Genomic DNA, 21,458 nt, shown 5'->3' with positions numbered 1-21,458 from the left:
TATTACACCTTCCCCCTTTTGTTGTTACTTTGACAGTGTAAAGAACATGACTTGGCCATGATTAACCAGTTGCTGGATGATCCGAAGTTGACAGCCAGGAAGTACAGAGAATGGAAGGTCATGAACACCCTGTTGATTCAGGATATCTACCAGCAGAGGCGGGCCATGCCTGCCCCTGAGGGTAACCCCCAGGAACTCAAGAAACAGCCTTCCACAGCTTACGTTGAAAGTTCCATTTGAGAACAATCCCGGATTCTCTCCCCTTTGTCCCACACAAGTCTCAAAGATGTGGCATGAACTTAGATTTTTCCTTAAAAGGAAAACTGAAACCCTCTAAAGATGCAAACTCAGATGAAGGTCATCACCCAATGCATCAGGACTCCTACCTAGTTCCTCTTGCAAGGCGTCCATGGAGTGACTCGATTGGAACGAATGAGTTCAGTTGAACAGTTGATTTTTGTGTTCCTGCTGAGAGCTTAAGGCTATGCTGGGCCCTAGGTGGGACTGTGAGAAATGTATTATCTGTCCGTTGCTCTCAAGATTATTCTGATATCCTGTGGACAGAAAGATCAAATTCGACAAGAGTTAATTATTCGTAGAATTCTTCTGTGCTCCCAAAAAAGAATCTACATCTTCCACCTGATTGGGTAGCTGAGCTCTCCAAATCAATATTTTTTTTTTTTTGGAGTGGAGGAATAGCTGCAACTGGAGCAGGACAAACACGGTATTCCAGAACAAATCCTTTGCTGTTGATTACAGAAAAGTGGTGCCTTTTCCACCTGTTGACAAACACCTCACAGAGAGAAATGTGTGGGAGAATACCAGACGGAGGCTTGTTCTATATTCCACTCACTTAAAGGGCGACTTAATATTGTCGCACTTGACCCAGGTGGAGGATCCCATAAATGTGTCCTTTGCATCAAACAGGGAGAGAAAACATCTTATTACACCTGGAGACCTCCTCTCCCTCCTAGCTTTTCTAGGCAACTGCAGGAGATAGTAACAAGTCCAGCAGGGAGTATTTGCTGCTTTCTTCCTTGGCTGTGGTGCCTACACACAGTATGAACTTAAGTCTAGATTCCCTGGGATCCAATTTGAAAAGTTGATTCTGGTGTCTGACTTGATTTCTAATACCTTTACTCCAAACACAATGGAAGAGTTAAAACACGATTGTTTTATTTTTGTATAGTTACGTGTCACTTTGTGTCCTCTGTGAATAGATAAGTTGCTATGTTTGTTATTTAAGTATATTTATAGAAGTCCAAATTACTGCTGTTGTCAAAGATGATATACTATTATATGTTTTGCTCAGTATATATTCTTGAAGTATATACTTATTGCTTGAGAAAAATAGGGATATAATTGATTCTTTGGAGTTATTATGTTGCACTATAAGGTAGTAGAATGCTCAGGAAACCTTAAGGGATAAATATGGGGGCATGAATTAATAATCTTTGCTTTTCTGATCTCTCTCTCTCTTCTTCTTTCTCTTTCTCTCTCTCTGTCTCTCCTCTCCACCCAGGGCTCTTAGATTTCTCTCTTTGTTTTAAGGCACTGTCTTCACTAGGAAAGCACTTTCATCTAAAGTTCTCTCTTCTATTAAATGAACTGTCTTTTAAGATTTATACCACTTATGCCCACAGACTCTAAACCAAATGAAACACAATTAATGTCGTCTTTTGACAAATGACTAATAGAAATCGGGGGGTCCATTGTTAAAGTAGAGCTCATTTTGTTAGAGAAAAAAATAGACTCTTCGCTTACTAATCATGAATATTTCTCACCGCGAGAATAACCGCAACTCACCAAAAACCCATTTTGGCCCTACCCCTAGCAAATTGTCGACATAACACATTCTGTTTGTAGTCAACCTGTGGCTTGACATTCAAATGGCAAAACCACCTGAATTTTATCTGCAAACTAAATGGAAATGTTTTTGAATGTTTCCCCAGGTCTTACTAAGAAGTTGTAATGCTCTGTAAACAAAGAACAATCTTCACATCAAGTAAGAAACAAAACAGGAACCACGTTATGGTGATAGAAGCCTCTCTGATATAAGAGGCCATGTCTGTAGCTTTGGCCCAACAAACATACAGGGGCTCATGTTTGTGAAAGGTGCACAGTGAGGCCATGGGCCGTACTGGCCAGGTGGTTCCGACCTGCAGTGAGTTTTCAGTTGGTACAGGCAGAAGTAACTTATCCAGGTTCTCAGACTGGACCCCATGCTTCTGATTTGAGAGGCCAATCCTTTAACCTTTTTCGCTTAGCAGCTACTAGAGTGCCAATTGTTAAGATTCACCAATGTAAACACACTGTTGAGAAAAAACCCACCCAGTGCCGTCGAGTCGATTCCGACTCATAGCGACCCTATAGGGCAGAAAGGAGACGTAATAACAGAGGAAATAATAGGATAACACAGACGTTCTTGCAGCTTTTTTCTCTTTGGTTTGCAGCACCAATCTGCAGACTCCAAAACAATTCCCCTTAAATTGAAGAGCTCCAAAAATTTTGAGCGGGGCTTGTGAATACATGTAAATGCTCGTGACTTGTCACGAACGCACATTTAACTGACATTTTAGTGCAAGCTATTTCTGGTACCAGTCAAATATCAAGGCAAAATAGTTCTATGAGAGGACTTAAACAGACCTTTCAAAAGTTACTTTTCAGAGTCATTTTGAGAAAGTGACCTAGAAGTGTTGGAATTGTCAGTTAACACAGCTGCTTTCAGAACCTCCCAAAATGAAAGTTAAACTGAACTGCCTAATTCTGGGCCCTGTTCACTGTGTTTTCCCCTGGGTGAATGCTCTCGCTCTCTACTGGGTCGTGCCAGGAAGTAGGCCGCTGTTTCTGTGAGTTCCCAGCCTCAGTGGTGGCTGCTAAGGGACAGGGTGAGAGTGGGTGATGCTTTCTATGACATTCAATTTAGGAGCAACCCTGGAAGTTCTTTTGGTTTAAGCCATTTTTCTTGTCCAAAGGATATTGGGAAAAACTGGATTATTCTAGTTTAACCCTGGGGATTGGGCCATACTGGAAATGGATCTGGGTATTTTCAGAGAGTCTAAGGTGAAGCTCCTTAGTCACCCCGATAGCCACAGGGTTTAGGGAATGTGATTTGACTCGAAGCCATGAATGCTCAGGGAGGAAATAATCTCTGTCCAGACCTGTGTCACCTCTTAGGGATGAGAACCAAAAGGACTCTTCTTTGGGGTTCTGGGAAGGACAGTTTCTCTCTATAGTTTGCCTGTAGACTCTATTCTTTGATACATTGCAACACACGCTGAACTGGGTGGTTCCAAGTTTGAGGGGCCTCTGTGACTTTTAAGAATTCTACATTCTGCCACAACAGCTCAAAATCTCAGTATCAAGGGTCTAGAAAGACTCTCATAAAGCACAAAACTACAAAGACTCCAGGAAGCAGAAGAAAAAGATTGTGCTTGGAGTCAGGTTTCAATGTGAAACCAATGCCTTATATTTACTTAGCACTTTATAGTTTGTAAAGCGGCATGTTTCTTGTCCCCTGCCCACCACAGTGGCCCTGTGTGGAGTGGCTGTATAACCGTTAGTCCTTTTTACAGAGGGTGGACACAAGCTGTGAGAAGTGAATGGCTGTCCTAGGGCCCCAAACCGTCATTGGTAAGGCCAGAATCCAGTTTGAGGCTCCTGCCCCCATTCCCTCCTTCTCCCGTCACACCGTGCAGCAGCTGCAGGAGCAGTGCCTGTGGGGACACAAGCAGTTTGGCTTGGACTGCATAGTCCACTGCACTGTAAGTGGCACACACTGCCAAGGTGGCTTTTGGCTAATCTGAAACCTAGGGGCCTGAGCACCAAACCAAAACCAAACTCTTTGCTGTCGCGTGGACTCCAACTCACGGAGTGACCCATGTGACAAAGTAGAACTGCTCCATAGGGTTTTTATTGGCTGTAATCTTTACAGAAACAGATCACCAAGTCTTTCTCTCCCGAAGCCTCGGGTGGGTTCGAACCTCCAACCGTTCGGTTAGTAGTCGACTGCAAATTATTTGTGCCACCCAAGGACCGTCCCTGAGCAGAGTCTCTTCTCAACTACCCAAACGGCCGCTATCCCTCCTGCGGAGACTGCTGTGGGGCCAGCTGGGAATTGGGGGTTGATCTGTGCTTCCTTTCTTCCCTGCTGTAAATTATACGCTTGTTAGGTGCTGTGAGCCCTTAGGATGAAAGAGGTATATTCAAAGGATTGAATAGTGTCTATTTTTCTTGCCTTTTAAGTATGTTGGGAGATGTCAGGGACTGAACTTAGTGATCAGTGGTTAGTCCCTTAGCCTTGCTCTCTCAATTTCCTCTTACGCAGTTAGGATACTTTCCTCAGACCATCTTCATATCACAAACCATGTCATACAGATTAAATAGATCAAAAGAACTAATTTTAAGTCTTTTGGGAGAGGAGCTGGACAAATTCAACCCATATTTAAATTCATGGACACACACCTCTATATAAAATAATCTGTTGAATGACAATATTTTGCTATAGCCACATAGGTAATTTAAATGAGTTATTTAAGTACCTGTTAACCCGTTGCTGATAAGTCGATTCCAACTCAGAGTGACCCTGTAGGACAGAGCAGAGCTGCCCCATAGGGTTTCCAAGGAGTGGCTGGTGAATTCTAACGGCTGACCTTTTGGTTAGCAGCTGAGCTCTTAACCACTGTGCGAGTAGGGTTCCAATTTAAGCACAAAGGATGCCTATCCAAAAGCCACTTCCTATTGAAAAGCTGCCATATCCAAATGGTAGGCTGCCACCTCCTCTTCTGCCTCACAGAATAGGATATTTGATTGCGGTTTTCCCAATTTAATTCCCTTCCAGCATTTTTGCATGTTGAAATCACAAGAGAAACTGAGCTCTAGGAAGGTGAGATGACTACCCTGCCTCGGGTTTTGAAATACATAATTAAAAATAAAAGCCACTGAAACAGTATTTTTACAACCCGTAGCTAGTGACTGGGGAAGGGGCATATTCCACGCCTCACGGAAGGCCACCCGTCTCCATGGACAACGTATTGGGCGGCTGGCTACGTGTCACTCTTCGTCGTGAGACGGTGCCCTTTACGCGTCTAAAGCCTTTGCACATCTTCGTAATTCATGCTTTCCACCGGGTCCTCTTTCCCGTGCTCCCACGGTACCTCATCGAAAACATTATAAACTGATTCTATGTTTTTTAAAAAGTACCTTTCACATTCTCTGGCTGTGAGGAGACCTAACTTCGTTACTCTGTAGTGCTATTTCCTTACCTTTAGTCCTAAGGGGAAGCATGCCTCATGGAGACATTTAACATCCCATCATAAAAACCAGGATTTGTAATCATCAGATAGTTTAATGTCCTTGCATGATGGAGATGTGACTCTTAGCACTGCATGGCATTTGGGGGCAAGTTTTAATATGGAAATGATCCCTTAAATTGCGTTGTGCTTTTCATTCCTTGTCACCTACCCTCTCTGGCTAAACCGAAAGGAGGCATGGCTCCTTTCTCCTGCTTTATGTTTCTGAGGCTGACTTGTAAGAGAAAAATAAAAACAAGAGAAAACGTTTCTAGTGAAATGACGTGGACAAATATTTGAAATATTCCACTGGTGTTCATTTTCTGCCCTGCAGTGTTGCTTTCTCAATGAAAAATCTCTCCTTGGGAAGCGGCTGCTCTTTTATCTTCCACAAAGGTTGTAGCGCCCTCTGGTGGCTGTCACAAGAATAACTGGTTTTAGGGTCTATTGATGTTTTTATTCTTTAATATCTATGTTGGGAAATCTATTTTCAACAATAACCCATATGGTCTTTTTCAACTTATTAGTACAGCAATATCTAGATTTTTCAAAAGTTGCTGTTGGCCCACAAAATTTGACTTACCACTTAATCATTACTAGGTACCTGCATTTTGTTATGTATTTGCAGATTATGTAAGCTAAAACCTGAGGAACGTAAGTTCCTTAAAATATGTAAGATATTTACATGAAAATGTACAAAGAAAACATTGAAATTGTTGAAATATTGAAAAGACATAATGCATCGCCTTTCTTTTGGATCCACTAATCAGAGGAAGCTGGCCTAATTTGAATTGGATTTCCACTTCCTCATTTGCTGCCTACACGCACAACAAGTTCTCGTTATTTTTTCTCCATCTCTCCCAGTTCTCTGCATACTCACTGCCACCCTCCTTCTCCTCCATCCTGCCACCACCAAACATTCCCAGCCTCCCAAACAGAAGCTATAAAAAAATATTTTAGATCAAAGGGAGAAGCAAAAGGCATAGATTTTTAGAACAAACTTGTATTAGTTGCTGATAGCTGCTGTAACAAATTGCCACAAACTTATCAGCTTAAACTGCACAAATTTATTATCTTATAGTTTTGGAGCTCAAGGCTGAGATGGTTTTCACTGAGCTAAAATCAAGGAGTAGGCAGAATGCTTTCCTGCCTACCACAAATCTCCATTTCAAATATCCTGCTTCATCTCCATAAACCATCCATACCTCCCAGAAATTTGAGAATTTCCAAGTTTTAACTAAACAAACAAACAAAAAAAAAACCCAATGAGGTGTGAAAATCCTTTGCTATACCGTGTGATTGGAATTTGGTATCATCAAAATATGTTCACCATAGAAAAGGCCATTCCATCCTCATGAGGAAAAAAGGGAAGAAATTCCAGGCTTTCTATCAACATACGTGCACAGGTGCAGCAGACGTGATATTTTAGTGAGCAGATCAGGCTTTCATGGTACCTTCATTTAATGACAAAACACTAAAAATTCACTTTTAAGAATCAAATATCATAAAAAAGAATCAAATATCATAAAAAAAAAGGATAATTTAGGCTTCAGGAATCTTAGGTTTATGATCTGCTTTGCGCAGCGTCAGGCTTACAGATGGGTTTGGCCAAGTCTGCAGCTTCCTTCCTCCACAAAGAGCAAGGAGGCTTTTGTTGACTGGGTGTTGATGTTCAAGTGTCCCAAGATGCACGGAATTTCCCACATTCCAGCCCTCTGAATGAACCACACTCTAAGCATTTTATTTGTCTTTTTACCTTTAAAAGAAAAATACCTTTGTTGTTGTTATTGTTAGGTGCCATTGGGTTGGTTCCAACTCACAACCACCCTATATACAACAGAACAAAATGCTTCCTGGTCCTGCCCCATCCTCAAAATCCTTGCTATGTTTAAGCCCATTGTTGCGGCCACTGTGTCAATCCATCTCGTTGAAAGTCTTCCTCTTTTTTGCTGACCTCTACGTACAGGTGATTTCCGATGTTAGTCTGCTAATTCTCCCAGTCCCAAATTTTAAGAAGTCATAAACACTATACTGACATTGAAGTCTCTTCTGAACATGCCCAGGGAGTTCTATTCAGAGGTGAGGAAGGGGGTGTGGGGGAGGGGACAAATTCCCACCTGAACAGGGGGCCTAGGTATTTAGCAGATTGTTACCCAAGTGCCAAAGGTAATTGTTGTGGATGTTGTTGCTGCCCTGCCCAGACCCCTTCTACCTGGCTAGAACTTTTGTACCCCAGTTGCTATGAGTTTTTCTTCTTAACCAACTGTTGTGTAACAGCCCAGGGGCACCCGGACCCAAAGTTGGCTGTGTCTCCAAGGGACTGAAGAAAGACTCTGGAACCAGCGATCATGACTTTTGGTTTATTCAGGGGGCTTACTTATGAGACCATTGGTCCAAGGTGGCAGCTGGACCAGTTTAGTGCTCTGCGACCACCTAGCAAGGGATACAAGCTTAGATACCATTCTGGCTAGGACCAAGGCTCATCAGTTTCCTCCTGAGCCCTTGGGCAGTCAGCGTTCCCAGGGGCTTCACATCCAGGCCCAGATGTTTTTCTTCTTGTTGCTAAGGTGTTCCTCGTCCTTGGCTACCCGCCCAGTCACGCCATTCCCAGCCTTGTATCTTAGCCCAAGTCCATCCTGAATTCACCCCCAGCATGCTTTGGGGAAGGGCAAAGCTGACTCCATTAGGAGGGGATGCATATAGCCGAATAGCATTACCCTACACCAACCAAACCAGTTGTCCTCGAGTCGACTGTGACTTCTGGCAACTCCATGCGCGTGCATCATAGGACTTTCAATGACTGCTTTTCAGAAGCAGATTGCCAGATCTTTCTTCTGAGGTGCATCTGGGTGAACTTGAACCTCCATCCTTTCATTAACAGCCAAGAGCATTAACCATCTGCACCAACCAGGCTCTCTTTGTTCTTAACACTATCCCTCTTTCCCAGAGATTCTTCCCTCAGCTGAAACAGAGCTGCCAAGGTCATCAGATTATGCCTCCCACCCCCATCCAGGGCAGCTGAGACCAATGACTGACTGGTGGGTAAAAAGCCCTTGCCTCAGGTGGTACCGATTCTTTGGAACAGTGTTTCAAAGGCTTTCCCATGGGCTCAGGCTGAAACTGGTCCACAGCTGAGGCCATACCCTGCACTTAGCATCTCCACGTCCTCCTATCATGCTTCCCTCAACCCCTTCTGAAAACATTCCTTCAAGAAACCATTTTCACAAGACTCCCTGTCTCAGGCTTTGCTTCCAACCTCAGGAAGTTAATTCTGGAAATTGTCCCTGGGAAACTGACTCCATGGATGAAATTAGAGAGGTGGATTCTCCTTGATCGCCAGGCAAACTAGGTGAAGATGGGATGCCATCATTGGGGTCAGGGGAGCATGGATACCCTTGGCATACTGTATGTGGGTGATTGTGGAGATTTTACCTATCAAGCACTGGGATGAGACACAGGAGGAAGGGAAAGGACTGGCTGGTGTGATGTCCGTGGTGTTCAAGAGGTGGGAAATGGGGGGAAAGGGTAGCTAAGTACTATTGATGCACTGAAGAAAGTAACAGGCTCAGATCTATTAATTAGTAATTTAAAGCAAAGTGTGAGGGAGAGGCAACATTTAAGAGATACTCATTTTGTGTAGTCAGAGGGCAAACAGAGTTGAAAAACAGGCACAAGACTTAATTGTAAGAGTTATAGAACTTTCTGGGTGACTAAAGCTCAGCCTCAACGAGTCTCCACTGCCAAATGCAGGGTTTTGACAGGGAATGAGATGAGGCTCGAGATGAGGCTACATGGGTAAATATACTCAAGAAACTTGAACCCAGATTCCCCAGGAACCCCTGGGCCTACAGATGAGTGCCACTTTCCCTTACGGGAAGACAGAAGCCTCCAGCCTTCATGTTAGAAAACTATTCAGAGGCTTTACAAGAAGTAGGCACCTCACAAGACAATACTTGCCCTCTGCAGACTTTCTCACCACCTCACTGCCTGGCCACAGCCTCTCCTTTAGGGCCAATCTCAGTATAACCCAATGGGGGAGTGCTGGGCCTGGTAAGGGAAGAAAGCAAATGCACACCAAAAGAACCACAGAACCTGCCTAGCTAAGGGGCAGGGACTGAGGAAGGGGGAAACACCTAAATCTTTCCGGGGAAATTTGATGCAGGATCCAAATGGATGTTGATACTCGAGCACTCAAAAAACCATCATGGCCTCTGTGTTAGGATGGAGGTGTATGGAGGTGATGCAATAGATGTACAAGGTTCTTTTAAATTTATTCATTTAAATTAAGATTTTGGAAAAAAGCATTGAATATACCATCGACTGCCAGAAGAATGAACAAATCCTTCTTGAAAGAAGTACAGCCAGAATGCTCCTTAGAAGTGTGGATAACAAGACTACGTCTCACATACTTTGGACATGTTATCAGGAGGGATAAGTCCCTGGAGAAGGCCATCATGCTTGATAAAGTAGAGGGTCAGCAAAGAAGAGGAAGGCCCTCGGTGACATGGAATGGAGACACAGTGGCTGCAACAATGGGTTCAAACATAGCAACAATTGTGAGGATGCTACAGGACAGAGCAATGTTTCGTTCTGTTATACAAAAGGTCGCTGTGAGTTGGAACCAACTAATGACACCTAACAACAAAAACTTTTCACGTTGGGTTCACAGATGCACATAGTTGTCATTTAACTGGTTCTTAAATGTATAATTGGAAAGGCCATAGTTAGTTGGGAGAACTGTAACTTCGTACCTTGACCAGTAGTATAAGAGCTATTGCAGTAAGAAAGGCCTAGGAGAAGCTCCTGAGGCTTCCTCCTTCAGCAGTCTGGCCACTGCAAAACCCAAACAGATCACAGAAAATTGCAGTGGACTCCTGTAAACTTAACCAAGCAATAACCCCAGTTGTAGCTATTGGCTGAATGTGATGTCTTTTCTAGATCAGATTATATCCTTAGATACATAGATTGGGCATTCTCTTCAATACCCCTTGTAAAAGAGGATCAGTACATGTTTACATAGGGTCGTCAAGAATATATATTTATGGTCTTGTCCAAAGGCTATATAAATTCCCCTGCTTCTGTCACAATATAGTCAAAAGGGACCTGTGCCATGTAGACATTCCACAGAATGTCACACCGTCCACTATATTGATGATAACATGCTAACTGAACGTGATGAGCTAGAAGTGGCATATACTCTGGGTGCCTTGGTAAGAAACATGTGCTCCAGGGAGTGAGAAATAAACCCTATAAGGATGCACAGGCCAGCCACATAGGTGAAATATTTAGTGGTCTAACAGTATAAGGAAAACCAGGACATCTCATTCAAAGTAAACAGCTAGTTATTGCACCTTGCACTCTTATTGGTAAAAAGAACCATAAGGTTTGGTGGGCTGTTCAAGATTCCAAAGCAACTTATGCTATACACCTCACACATTGAGTGGCATGGAAAGCCCAAGAATAGGCTGTACCTCAGGAATAGGCTGTGGTACGAGCAGCCTTACTGCTTAGGCCACAGGATTTAGCAGATCTTGGTGGCGTAGTGTTTAAGTGCCACAGCTACTAACCAAAAGGTTGGCAGTTCGAATCTGCCAGGCACTCCTTGGAAACTCTATGGGGCAGTTCTACTCTGTCCTATAGGGTCGCTAAGAGTCGGAATCAACTCGATGGCAGTGGGTTTGGTTTGGTTTTGGTGGTAGTAGAAGTACGTATGATGGAGAAAGAAGCCATGTGGGTTCTCTGCAAGCTTCAAAAAGAGAGTCACAGCACAGATCCCCAGGGTTCTGGAGCAAGGCCATGACATCTGCAGCAGAGAAATAGTCACCATTAAAAAATAATGCTATCATGTTTAGCCCTGGTGGACACTGCGTGTCTAACCTCTGGAGAATTGAGTTCTGCAGCCAAAACTAACAATCAAGAGTGCTGTTAGAAGCAAGTTTGGGGTGGCCTGGAGCAATCCATTGCAAAATGGAAGTCTCATTTCCAGGACTAGGCTGAAGAAACTCCAGAGGATATAAGAAATTTTTATGAACATGCGGGTTAGACACCTATGTCATCTACCATAATTGCATAGATACATCTCCCTCAGCTCACACATTTGGCCTTATGGGGGGCTTCTCCTTGTCAGAAAGAGGAGGGAAAGGCCTGAGCTGAGTTTATTAACAAGTGAGCTTCATATATGAGTACAAACCAAAAACAGACTTCTACTACCATACCACCTCGCTTATGGGAGACACTGAAAGTCAGTAGTGAGTGGAAAATATCCTAGTGGGCATAGATTCAAGCAATGCATCTGGTCATCCACTTTATGTAGAGACGAATGTGACCCAAGGAGCACTGAGGACAATGAAGCCTGGGGACAAGATTTGTGGATGCAACCAAGAGAGTAGGCACAATGTTTGAGGGTCAGATTTTTGTATTGGGCAATAATACCCACCAGCAAGTATCCATTTCAGAAGAAGCACTAAACAACCAAGTGGAAAGGATAACTCAACCAGTTGATGTCAGGTCACGTCCGCCCTTGACCAATGGGCTTATGAACAGAGAAAACACAGTGTTAGAGAAGAAGGCTTTGCATGGGCCCAGAAGCATGTGCTCTTTCCCCACAATTGAAAAGCTACCACTGTTGCTGAATGTCTAACCCACCCATAACAAAGACCAATGCTGGACCTTCAATAAGGTATCATCCCTTGAGGAGACCAATCAGCAACTTGTTGGCAAGTTGATTATACTGGACCTTTTCTAATGCTTCATCCTGATCAGGACTGACTAGTTTTCCACATATGGGGTTGCCCTTCTTTCCTGCAGTGCCTCAGCCAGTACCACTATCCAAGATCTCACAGAATGTCTGATCTATTAGTATAGGATTCCGTAACAACACCTTTGACAAGAAGCCTACTTTATGGTCAACGTAGTGGGGCAGTGGGCATATGACCATGAGATTCAGTGGTTCTTTCACATTTTGCACCATTCAGAAGATGTTGGCCTGAAAGAGACCTCAAAAGGTCTCTTGAAGGTGTAGTCTAGGTACTTACTTGTTGGGATACCTTGTGTGGCTAGAGTAGCACCCTTCAGAATGCTTAAAAAAAAAAAAAAAAAGAACCAGTGACCAGTGACCATTATATGGTACTCTGTCCCTAAAAGATTGAATACATAGGTCAGGGGACCAAGGGGTCGAAATATGTTGGCCTAGCTCACCATTACTCCAGTGACCCTCTTTGGGGGATTTGTGCTTCCCATCCCTAAAACTTTAGGCTCTGTGTGTCTAGAGGTTATGCTTCCACTGGGGCACACTGTAAAAGGCCCCAGAAGCCTAAATCTATGGCTCTGTCTTGTTACTTTGGACTCCTTAAGCTTTGGAGACCAGCAGGCACTGAAAGGAATTATCTTACTGGCAGAGATTGCTGGATAAAATAATCAGGAGGAAGTAGGATTGCTACTACATAATGGAAGAAGGTAGAACATGCTTGGCACTGAAATGGCCCACAGAGTCATCTCTTTGTACTCTCATGCCCAGCTATAATTGTCCCACTAAAAGGAAAAGAACAGCAACCCTGCTTGATAAGTGCATGGTAATCAGGGGGTTGGGTTGCTCAGGGATGAGGGTCTGGGACATCAGCCAGAGAAGTACCAGTCAAGGGGAATCAGGAATGTATGGTGCAGGAGAAGGTGATTTGTCATTTAAGCCCTTGTGATCCACTGTACAGTGGGGCAATAGTTTCCACCCTAAATTGCCTCTTAAATGTTTTCCCTGAAATTGTGACTGTGCCTACATGTAGGGAACTTAACGTGAGAAATGAGGGGATTTGAGCAGCACAAGGGTAGACTCTGTGGGATGTTGATGGTGCCCTGTTCAGATCCCCTTTGCCAAGCAGATGGACCCAAACCCTAGTGAATATTGGCTGCTGTCTTTGTTACTTAGCGCTGTTATAATAAAAATACCACAAAAGGATGGATTTAAAGAACAGAATTTATTTTTTCGTAGTTTTGGAGGCTACAATTCTGAATTCAGGTCATCAGCAGGGCTGTGTTCTTTCTCTGTGGGCTCTAGGGGAACATCCTTCCTGGTCTCATGCAGCTTCTGTGGCCCTAGGCATTTTTTGTGCTTCTTGGCTTATAGGAGGATCATCACATGGTGTCTATTTTCTCTTTTAATAAAATACCACTCAGAAGGGATTACGTTTGGGACTCATCCTATTCCAGTATGACCTCATTAACATAAAAAAATCATTTTTACACAGGGTCACAGTCACAGGTACTAGGGGTTAGGACTTCAATGTAATGTTTTAGGAACACAACCTGTAAGAGTAGCTAACAGCTCACAACTGCCCCCTTCTCCAGAGATTGGCCTTTGCCTGAATAGTAACTACCTTTCTAGGGAGATTATGCCTTTTGGTCTTTTTTGTCACTGGCCCTATCCTAGCAGCCAGTGGCCAGTAGCTTATTTACACAGGGTACAAAAGCCCATTCCCTTTGTTTTAAAATAGAACCAACTCCATGGTGGAATTTGTACCCCAGAGCTCCTCTTGGAATCAGATAGAAGCTAGTTTTCATCTGGACCACTTTGTTAATTAGCTTTATTCCCCTACCCTATCCTGCTTCCCCATCACTCCTCCTGATAGCACTCTTCAATACATCACCTGAACAAAATCCCCATCTCTGCCTCTGCTGCAATGGAACCTGACCTCAGACCATTACCCATCTCTCTGCATGATACTTCCACACGGAAGCTATTTTTGTTCTGTGCTGCATAAGGGTACCCTGGGAAGCACAGAGTACTGAAAATGATATGGGATTTCTCCTCGCTCATTCGTTTCTTATCCCTGCGCATGAGTTCAGAATGCAAATATTCTTTCCTCCAAATTCCAAACCCATCACCTTAATGTACGTGCCAGTCAGTCTATGCATGAATGTCAGAAGTATTCATTAGCAATCACATAACACTTCTTAATCTCTGATTTAGTACATTAAAAACAAAATTCTCCATTACCCATCTCAAAACTGGTTGGAATATAAATATTCATCCTCGTAATCACCCAGCGTTACAAATTATTAATTAGATTATATGAGATTTCCCCTCCCACTTTCTTTTCTTACCTAAACTTACAAGTTAAGCCAACTCTCTCTCCAGAATTTCACTGCCTGACAGTGATGTCTCATCCTAACATTGCCATTTCATCAAGGACAGTACTTCCCATTTGGCCATCCTCTCAGGCTTTGGACCATCTACTTATTCCTGAGGTGGTTGCCCCTGCGAAGTCTAAGCTTATCATCCACCTTAGGTCTGACTTACCCCATTGCATGTTCTCCAAGAAAGCCCTCAGGAGGTGCTAACTTTGAGTTAGGCCTGATCCCAGGTGAGCTCATCGTTGTTAATGAAGTCAGGGAAGACAGCGGTATAGTACAACTGGAGAAATACTGTCCCTAAGATTCCTAAATTGACAACAGAAAAACCAAACCAGTTGCAATCATATTGATTCTGACTCATGGTGACCCCATGTGTTTCAGAGTAGAACTCTGCTCCATGGGTTGTCAATGGATGTGATCTTCCAGAAGCAGATTGCCAGGCCTTTTTTCACAAGTGCCTCTGGGTTGATTAGAACCACCAACCTCGCAGTTAGAAGCTGATCGCTTAAACATTTGTGCTACGCACGAACTCCAAATTGATAATACTAGGAATTGCCTGTAAAAAACCTGTTGCCATAGGGTTGATTCTGACTCATGGCCACCCTATAAGGCAGAGTAGAACTGTCCCATAGAGTTCCTAAGGAGCGGCTCATGGATTTGAACTGTCGACTTTTTGGTTAGTAACCGAATGATCCTAATTTCATTCATGAAATACAAACAGACCAGGTTAGTAATGAGTTTGAGAAAACCTACCATGCTACTAAAACTTTCACATAAAACAATCCTTCCTAATTTCCCTTCTGTTGGGGTTTGAAGGACTCCCATAAATAAACCAATTGTCATTGAGTCAACTCCAAATCATGGTGAACCCATGTGCGTCAGAGTAGAACTCCAAATCATGGTGAGCCCATGTGTGTCAGAGTAGAACTCCAAATCATGGTGAGCCCATGTGTGTCAGAGTAGAACTCCAAATCATGGTGAGCCCCTGTGTGTCAGAGCAGAACTCCAAATCATGGTGAGCCCATGTGTGTCCGAGTAGAACTGTGCTCCATAGGGTTTTCAATGGCCGGTTATTTGGAAGTTGATCACCAGGCCTTTCTTCTGAAGTGCCTCTAAATAGCCTACTTTTATCTGTCCAAGTTCTCAACCAGTTGAAAAATAGTATAAAAGTCAACATCTATAGAGAACCCACCTGTCCCAATACTGATGTTGTTACCCAACCCGGGAAGGTGGATCCTTTTCTGGAGCACTCAGACTTGCCAATTATCTGGACACAGGTCTTTGAGAAAGAGAAAGTAACTTTATTGCAATGTATAAAGCTTAGGGCCGGGAGGAAGTTCCTCAGATCTGACTGCCCAAGCTATGGGGAAGCAGGGCTTATATGTGATTTGGGCGGCAAGATGGTGATTGTGCAGGTGTACTGGGGAGGGAAAATTCTAGAAGGTGGCCAGGAAACAGGAGGTGACATGGTTCTTGTTGAACCTCTCCTTTCGAAATAGAGTTCTGGGTGATGATTTTCCTTCTGATTCATTCCTCCTGTTGCTGTGTCCTCTGTTGAGAGTGGGCCAGATCTGGCTTGGGCTAGTTTAAGGACTAATGGAAATTTACTGGCATTTGTAGAGTCAGGTTACAACGTTAGAAGATGTGATTGGGTGTGGAGCCCAAAAGGATTTGTCCACTCCAGCCCTTAGACTAGATTTTTGCTCCCAGAGCAAAGTTTAAATCCATTGAGCTGACACATTAATTCTTCCTTAGTAACTACCTCACCCTGGTGGAGGTGAAGAGTGACGTAGAAAGAGACCAAATCTTAAGGGAGTTTGGAAGATTAACTCCAACCAATTGAGAAATGTAGATCAATGGCTGCTGCCCACCAACAGCAACTTGCTCCACCTCTGAGGGAAAGTAATACAGCTAGGTAATTCATCCTCTGGGTACCAGAGGCCTGAGGAATGCCTCTAATACCATCCCCACACTTGTAGTAACTCTGGAGATTCATCCAAGTTATTGAAAGTAACAAGAGTTTGCTTCTTTTTATTGCTCCATTGGTCTGGCTGGTGGTCCTCTACTCTGGGCAGAAAATGTTCAAGGAGTTCCAAACAATACCCTGATGGGTACAGACTTCTGGGAAAGAACTGGTTCACAATTGGGGTTGAGATGAGGATCCACCTATTTGATGGCTCAGATAAGGACGGGCTGCAGAGACAGAGGGATATTAGGGTCCCTGGAACTGTGAGGCTAGAAGTCTGGCACGGAGGCTTAGAAGGGACAGATTTCAGGTCCAGCGTGAGAGAGGGTTGGACTACTATTGCATCTTCTCCTCATTCAAGTGCCTGAGCACCCTGGGAGGGAGAACTCTTTGGTGCTACAGGTGCATTGGATCTGTGTGGGATTCTCTCGTGTAAAATTGGTTGTGAGAAGGACAAGGCAAAACAGCACAGAAGCTCATAGACCGAGACCTCACAGGTGCTGCAGGCCTAGGGCACAAAATTGCAGACAATGGGGCTGCCGGGAATTCCACCATCTCCCCCTTGTAGTCAGGCTAACTCAGGAGGGAGTTAATGGAAAGGACTGGACTTGGTAAATGATGGACTTGGGGGATAGAGCAATGAGATGTAGGCGTAGGGCTGCCCATGAGAATATTTATACTTACCAGCTAATAAAGACTGGGGCACGCTGGAGACTTATGTCAATGCATTAATTATACTACCACTATTAACACATATGGCTTGCTTACTGTGTGTAAGGCAGTGTGCATTAAATACTTTATCTCCTTTATGTAAGGTAGGTTTTATCCTTTTGATAAATGAAGAAACTATAGCTCAGTGGTGAAATGCTTTGCCCAAATTCTTACATGCAGCAAGTGTGGGAGGTGGATTTGATTCCAGCTTGGCTTGGACCCCATTGCTGAGACCCTGACCAAACTATCACTCCAGTTAGTACTCAAGAGCTGAGACCACGCATAGGGTCTTTGATCCTTTTTGTTTGTACAGTGTCTAGTACTGGCATATAATTGGCACTTTGTAAATACATGTTGCTGTGATGCTGGAATCTTTGGCACAGGTATTCCAAATACCAGCAGAGTCACCCATGGCAAACAGGTTTCAGTGAAGTTTCCAGACTAAGACAGACTAGGAAGAAAGGCCTGGGGATCTACTTCCAAAAATTAGCCAGTGAAAACCTCTTGGATCACAACAGAATATTGTCCAACTAGGTTGCTTTGGAATATCATCAGGAGGAATCACTTGGTAGAGGAGGACGTAATGTTTGGTGAAGTAGAGGGCCATTGGCACAGTAGACAATGATGGACTTGAACATACTGGTAATCATGAGGATAATGCAAGACCTGGCAATGTTTTGTTCTGTCGTACATAGGTCACCACGACTCAAAGGCAGCTATCCATCTATCTAGCTATCTGTTGTCTAATGACTGAATTGATTTGACCACATGAAAACACCAGCTGAGTGATTAGGGTGTAGCAGAGGGAAAATAATCTGCAGGGCAGGTAGCAGGGTGCATGCAGAGCTGTAAGTTGACCTAGAAATCTACGCTCACTTGTCTCCTCTTAGAGCATCAGGGGCTGTGGAAGACTCTTGGGAGTCTCTACCTGTACACAGCTCCACTTAATTGAATGGTTGAACTTTATATTATTTTAAGGTTCATGATGAAATAAATCACAGGCCTGAGAAGAGTCTGAGCTTGAAAGTTGAAAAGTTCCTGAAACTGTACTTCCTCTGGGGAAGATAAAAGCTGTGGTTCTTTTGTTGTGATAATGACAGGCTGTCAGTGTCAGTTTGGTTTGCCTGACTCCTGTTCATGGAATAAGTGCTAGTAATTGCTAATTGCTTTGAGAAAAAAAAACTGACTCATAGCCCAAGAGTGACTTGCATATCAATGCTCAGAGCCCTCTGTGGTTCTCCAGAGAGGGTGTGGATACTGGTGTCGGTATCCGGCACCTGCTGTTCTCAGCAGCCAGAGCTTTCCAGTGCTGATTCTTCTTCCTCAACCTCCTGCAGCTAGGGCAGAGTCCAGTGGGATTTCATTGCTGGGAAATTTCAACCGTGGACGATAGGATTGATGCTCCTTGTTTCTGGACATTTTGTTCTGAGGATCCTGTCTTCCTTTTCATTTGTAGTGAAGAAGCTGAAAAGTATTTGATTAAATTCCTAGCAAACTAGACAGTTGGGGCTGATTCAGGTGGCTCCCCACTCTTGCCAGAGGCTTTGTCTTTCACTGTGATTGCTTCTCTGAAAACATAGGACTGCACATTCATGGCCATGTTAGACCAGCTGTAGCTGTGATGCCTTCCTTTCCTTAAGGACAGTCGTAGGCTCAAGAGGATGTCCCCAGCCCCCCATGCATGGGGGCTCTTTTAGACATGCCAACGAGCAGAGTGAGGCTATGAATGTGGTGTCAGTGCAGGCAGTCTTCAAGGGTGACTCAAAGGCTCACTGATATTGATTGCTCTGGCCTTTTGATACTGCAGGGGTTCAACTCTGAGTACTTTTTGGTTTGTAATTTGCCTCAGGTACAAGGAATTGTAAGAGGAGAGCTCAATGAGTTTGAGATCCACCATAAAGGGGAACCATTTTTAAGTCCACAAAGGGAGGAACGTAACTCTACTCCTGACTTTTCTAATGTCTACATGTAAGAAAGACCAATCACTAGAAAGGGACATCATGGTTAGCAAAGTAGAGGGTCAGTGAAAACAAGGGAAAAACCTTGCATGAAATGGATTGACAGGATAGACACAATAATAGACTCAGGTCAACTATTGTGAGGGTGGTGGAGGACCGGGCAGTGTTTCATTCTTCTGTTCTCTTGTAAGGTCGCTGTGAGTAGGGCCAGCTCGATGGCAATTAATAACAATAACCGTGCATTTATGACCCTCTCACTGTCTTTTCTCCTGGACTCTTACACCTGCTGCACAAGTCAGGATCCATTAATTCCAGGAGGTCCATCCTGACTGTCTTACCTCTCCCAGCACATGGGCAAGGGCATCTGTGATGGTTAAGGTTGTGCGTCAACATGGCTGGGCCATGATTCTCAGCAGCTTGGCAGGTACGATGTAATGGTGTTATAACCTCAGTAATGAGATATGACAAAATGTAATCACTTTTATGATGAGATCTGTTATGAATAGCCAATCTGTTGAGGGAATTTCCTTGGGGGTGTGACCTGTATCCAATATAGGTGGACTTTCTTGCAAAGCTTACTGGCTTTTGCTCACTCTGGATCCTGTTCATCTGATCTCTGGTTCTTGAGGCTTGAGCTAGCAGCTTACCTGCTGATCTTGGGATTCATCAGCCCGTGAAGCAAAGGCCTGCTGTCTGATCTGTCAATCTTTGGTTCACCAGCCCCTGTACCAGCCCCTGCAGGAGATGCCTTCAGCCTGATCCACAGGACTTGGGACTTTGTAGCCTCTATAACAGCGGGAACCATTTCCTTGATATAAATTTCTCTCTTTATATATTTATACACTTCTCTGGTTTTGCTTCTCTGGAGAACTCAGCCTAAGACAGCATCTTAGGTTCCCCTAGTCATAGAGTAGAGGTTCTCAGCACAGAAGGCACATGAGAAACACCTGGAGAACTTTTAAAACATACTGTTGCCCAGGCCCCACCTACAGACACTTCATTGATATCATACATCTGGAGTGGGGCCTAGGCATTGGTATTTTAGAGCAATCAGGCGATTCTAATGGGCGAAGAGCTGAATTGAGAATTACCTCTATCTGCAGGTATTTTAAAATATTCACGTGATCAAAAACCATATAACTATCATTTTTTTACTGAAAGCTTTCTCTATATTATCTAACTTAATTCTCATATCAATTATATTATTAATGATTTTGCAGTGGCAGAAACAGGCTGGGAAAGGTTAATGCCAGTAAGTAAAAGAGGTGAGGGGTTAAACCTGGCTAGTGTGACTGTATAGGGTTGCTATGAGTCGGAATCGACTCGACGGCAACGGGTTTGGTCTTTGGTTTAGTGTGACTCTAAAACTCCAGATGTTAATGACTACATTATTATAGATGTGGTTTAAATTTATTTCTTTTCTATTGGGCTCTGAGCTTCTTGAAGGAGAAGACTAAGTCTTTTTATCTACTTCCAGTGCTGAGCAGTATGCCTGATGATGGTTGGAACCAAGTGGGTGTTGAATGTTGTTCACGAATGCCAGGGTCCCTTCGGCAATGAGATGGGTCTTCCAACATCCCTCCTTCTCCTGGTCTGGCTCATGTGAGCCCTTCTTCCCACAATGCCCTTCATTATCCTATCCACTGATCTCAATTCCATGCTCACTTCCTTTAGCTTACTTATGTCCTTTTCCAGGCTAAAATGGTTTTTCCTTCTCAGAACTCTCATGACATATAACATAAAATATGTATTATATTATTTGGCTTATGACTGGATCTGTATACCTTTCTAATGTTTAATGTATGAAGACCAAACACTCCCCATTTTGATCTGTAAGATAATTGGATAAAAGTTGCAAACATTAACAGAATATTCTATTTTGAATTTCCAGTAGCACTCATTTGGCCCTTATGGCAAAGTAGTTAAGATCTTGGCTGCTAAACAAAAAGTTGGCAGTTCAAATCCACCAGCCGCCCCTTAGAAACCCTATGGGGCAATTCTACTCTGTCTTATAGGGTCGCTGTGAGTTGGAATCGACTTGACAGCAATGGGATTGGTTTTGGTTTGGTATAGAGCACTTGTTAACTAATTTATGTTCAATTTATTCTGTCCAAATTATAGAAAAAAAATATTGCTAGTACTGGAAAATACAATTATCAGCATAATGAATGGAGAATGTAAAATTTATCTTTTTATTTAAACATACAATAATTTGAGAATCCTGCACAGTGCCTGTCATAGAAAGCAGGCATATTCAGAGGCAGCAGTTTTTAAATAGTAAATATACTCCTAACTTATCCTTTGTCTTTATCAACGTACATAGCTCTGATCTTTTTTTTTTTTTTTACCAGAAGCCCACCTCTAGCTTTGTTTCTCCAATCATAGACTTTTATTTATATTTCATCG

At 43.4% G+C, this 21,458-nt stretch overlaps 1 protein-coding gene across 21 annotated transcripts in view; it reads left to right on the top strand.

The window, feature by feature from the left end:
- The window catches only part of IPCEF1 (interaction protein for cytohesin exchange factors 1), a 319,466-nt gene that overhangs the window by 229,820 nt on the left and 68,188 nt on the right, over positions 1-21,458 (top strand). Inside the window, exon 13 of one of the 21 annotated variants that reach the window (XM_064292431.1) lies at positions 37-13,441. The exons of the other annotated variants lie outside the window; for them this stretch is intronic. Coding sequence (XP_064148501.1) covers positions 37-240 — 204 coding nt within the window. The 3' untranslated portion in view covers positions 241-13,441. Of the gene's footprint in view, positions 1-36; positions 13,442-21,458 lie in introns of those variants that run through there. 21 annotated transcript variants of the gene reach the window in all.

The sequence above is a fragment of the Loxodonta africana genome, chromosome 1 (genome assembly GCF_030014295.1).
Source record: "Loxodonta africana isolate mLoxAfr1 chromosome 1, mLoxAfr1.hap2, whole genome shotgun sequence".
Taxonomy (NCBI): domain Eukaryota; kingdom Metazoa; phylum Chordata; class Mammalia; order Proboscidea; family Elephantidae; genus Loxodonta; species Loxodonta africana.
The sequence above is the reverse complement of the archived record's forward strand: the minus strand, read 5'-3'. Positions and strand labels throughout refer to the sequence as shown.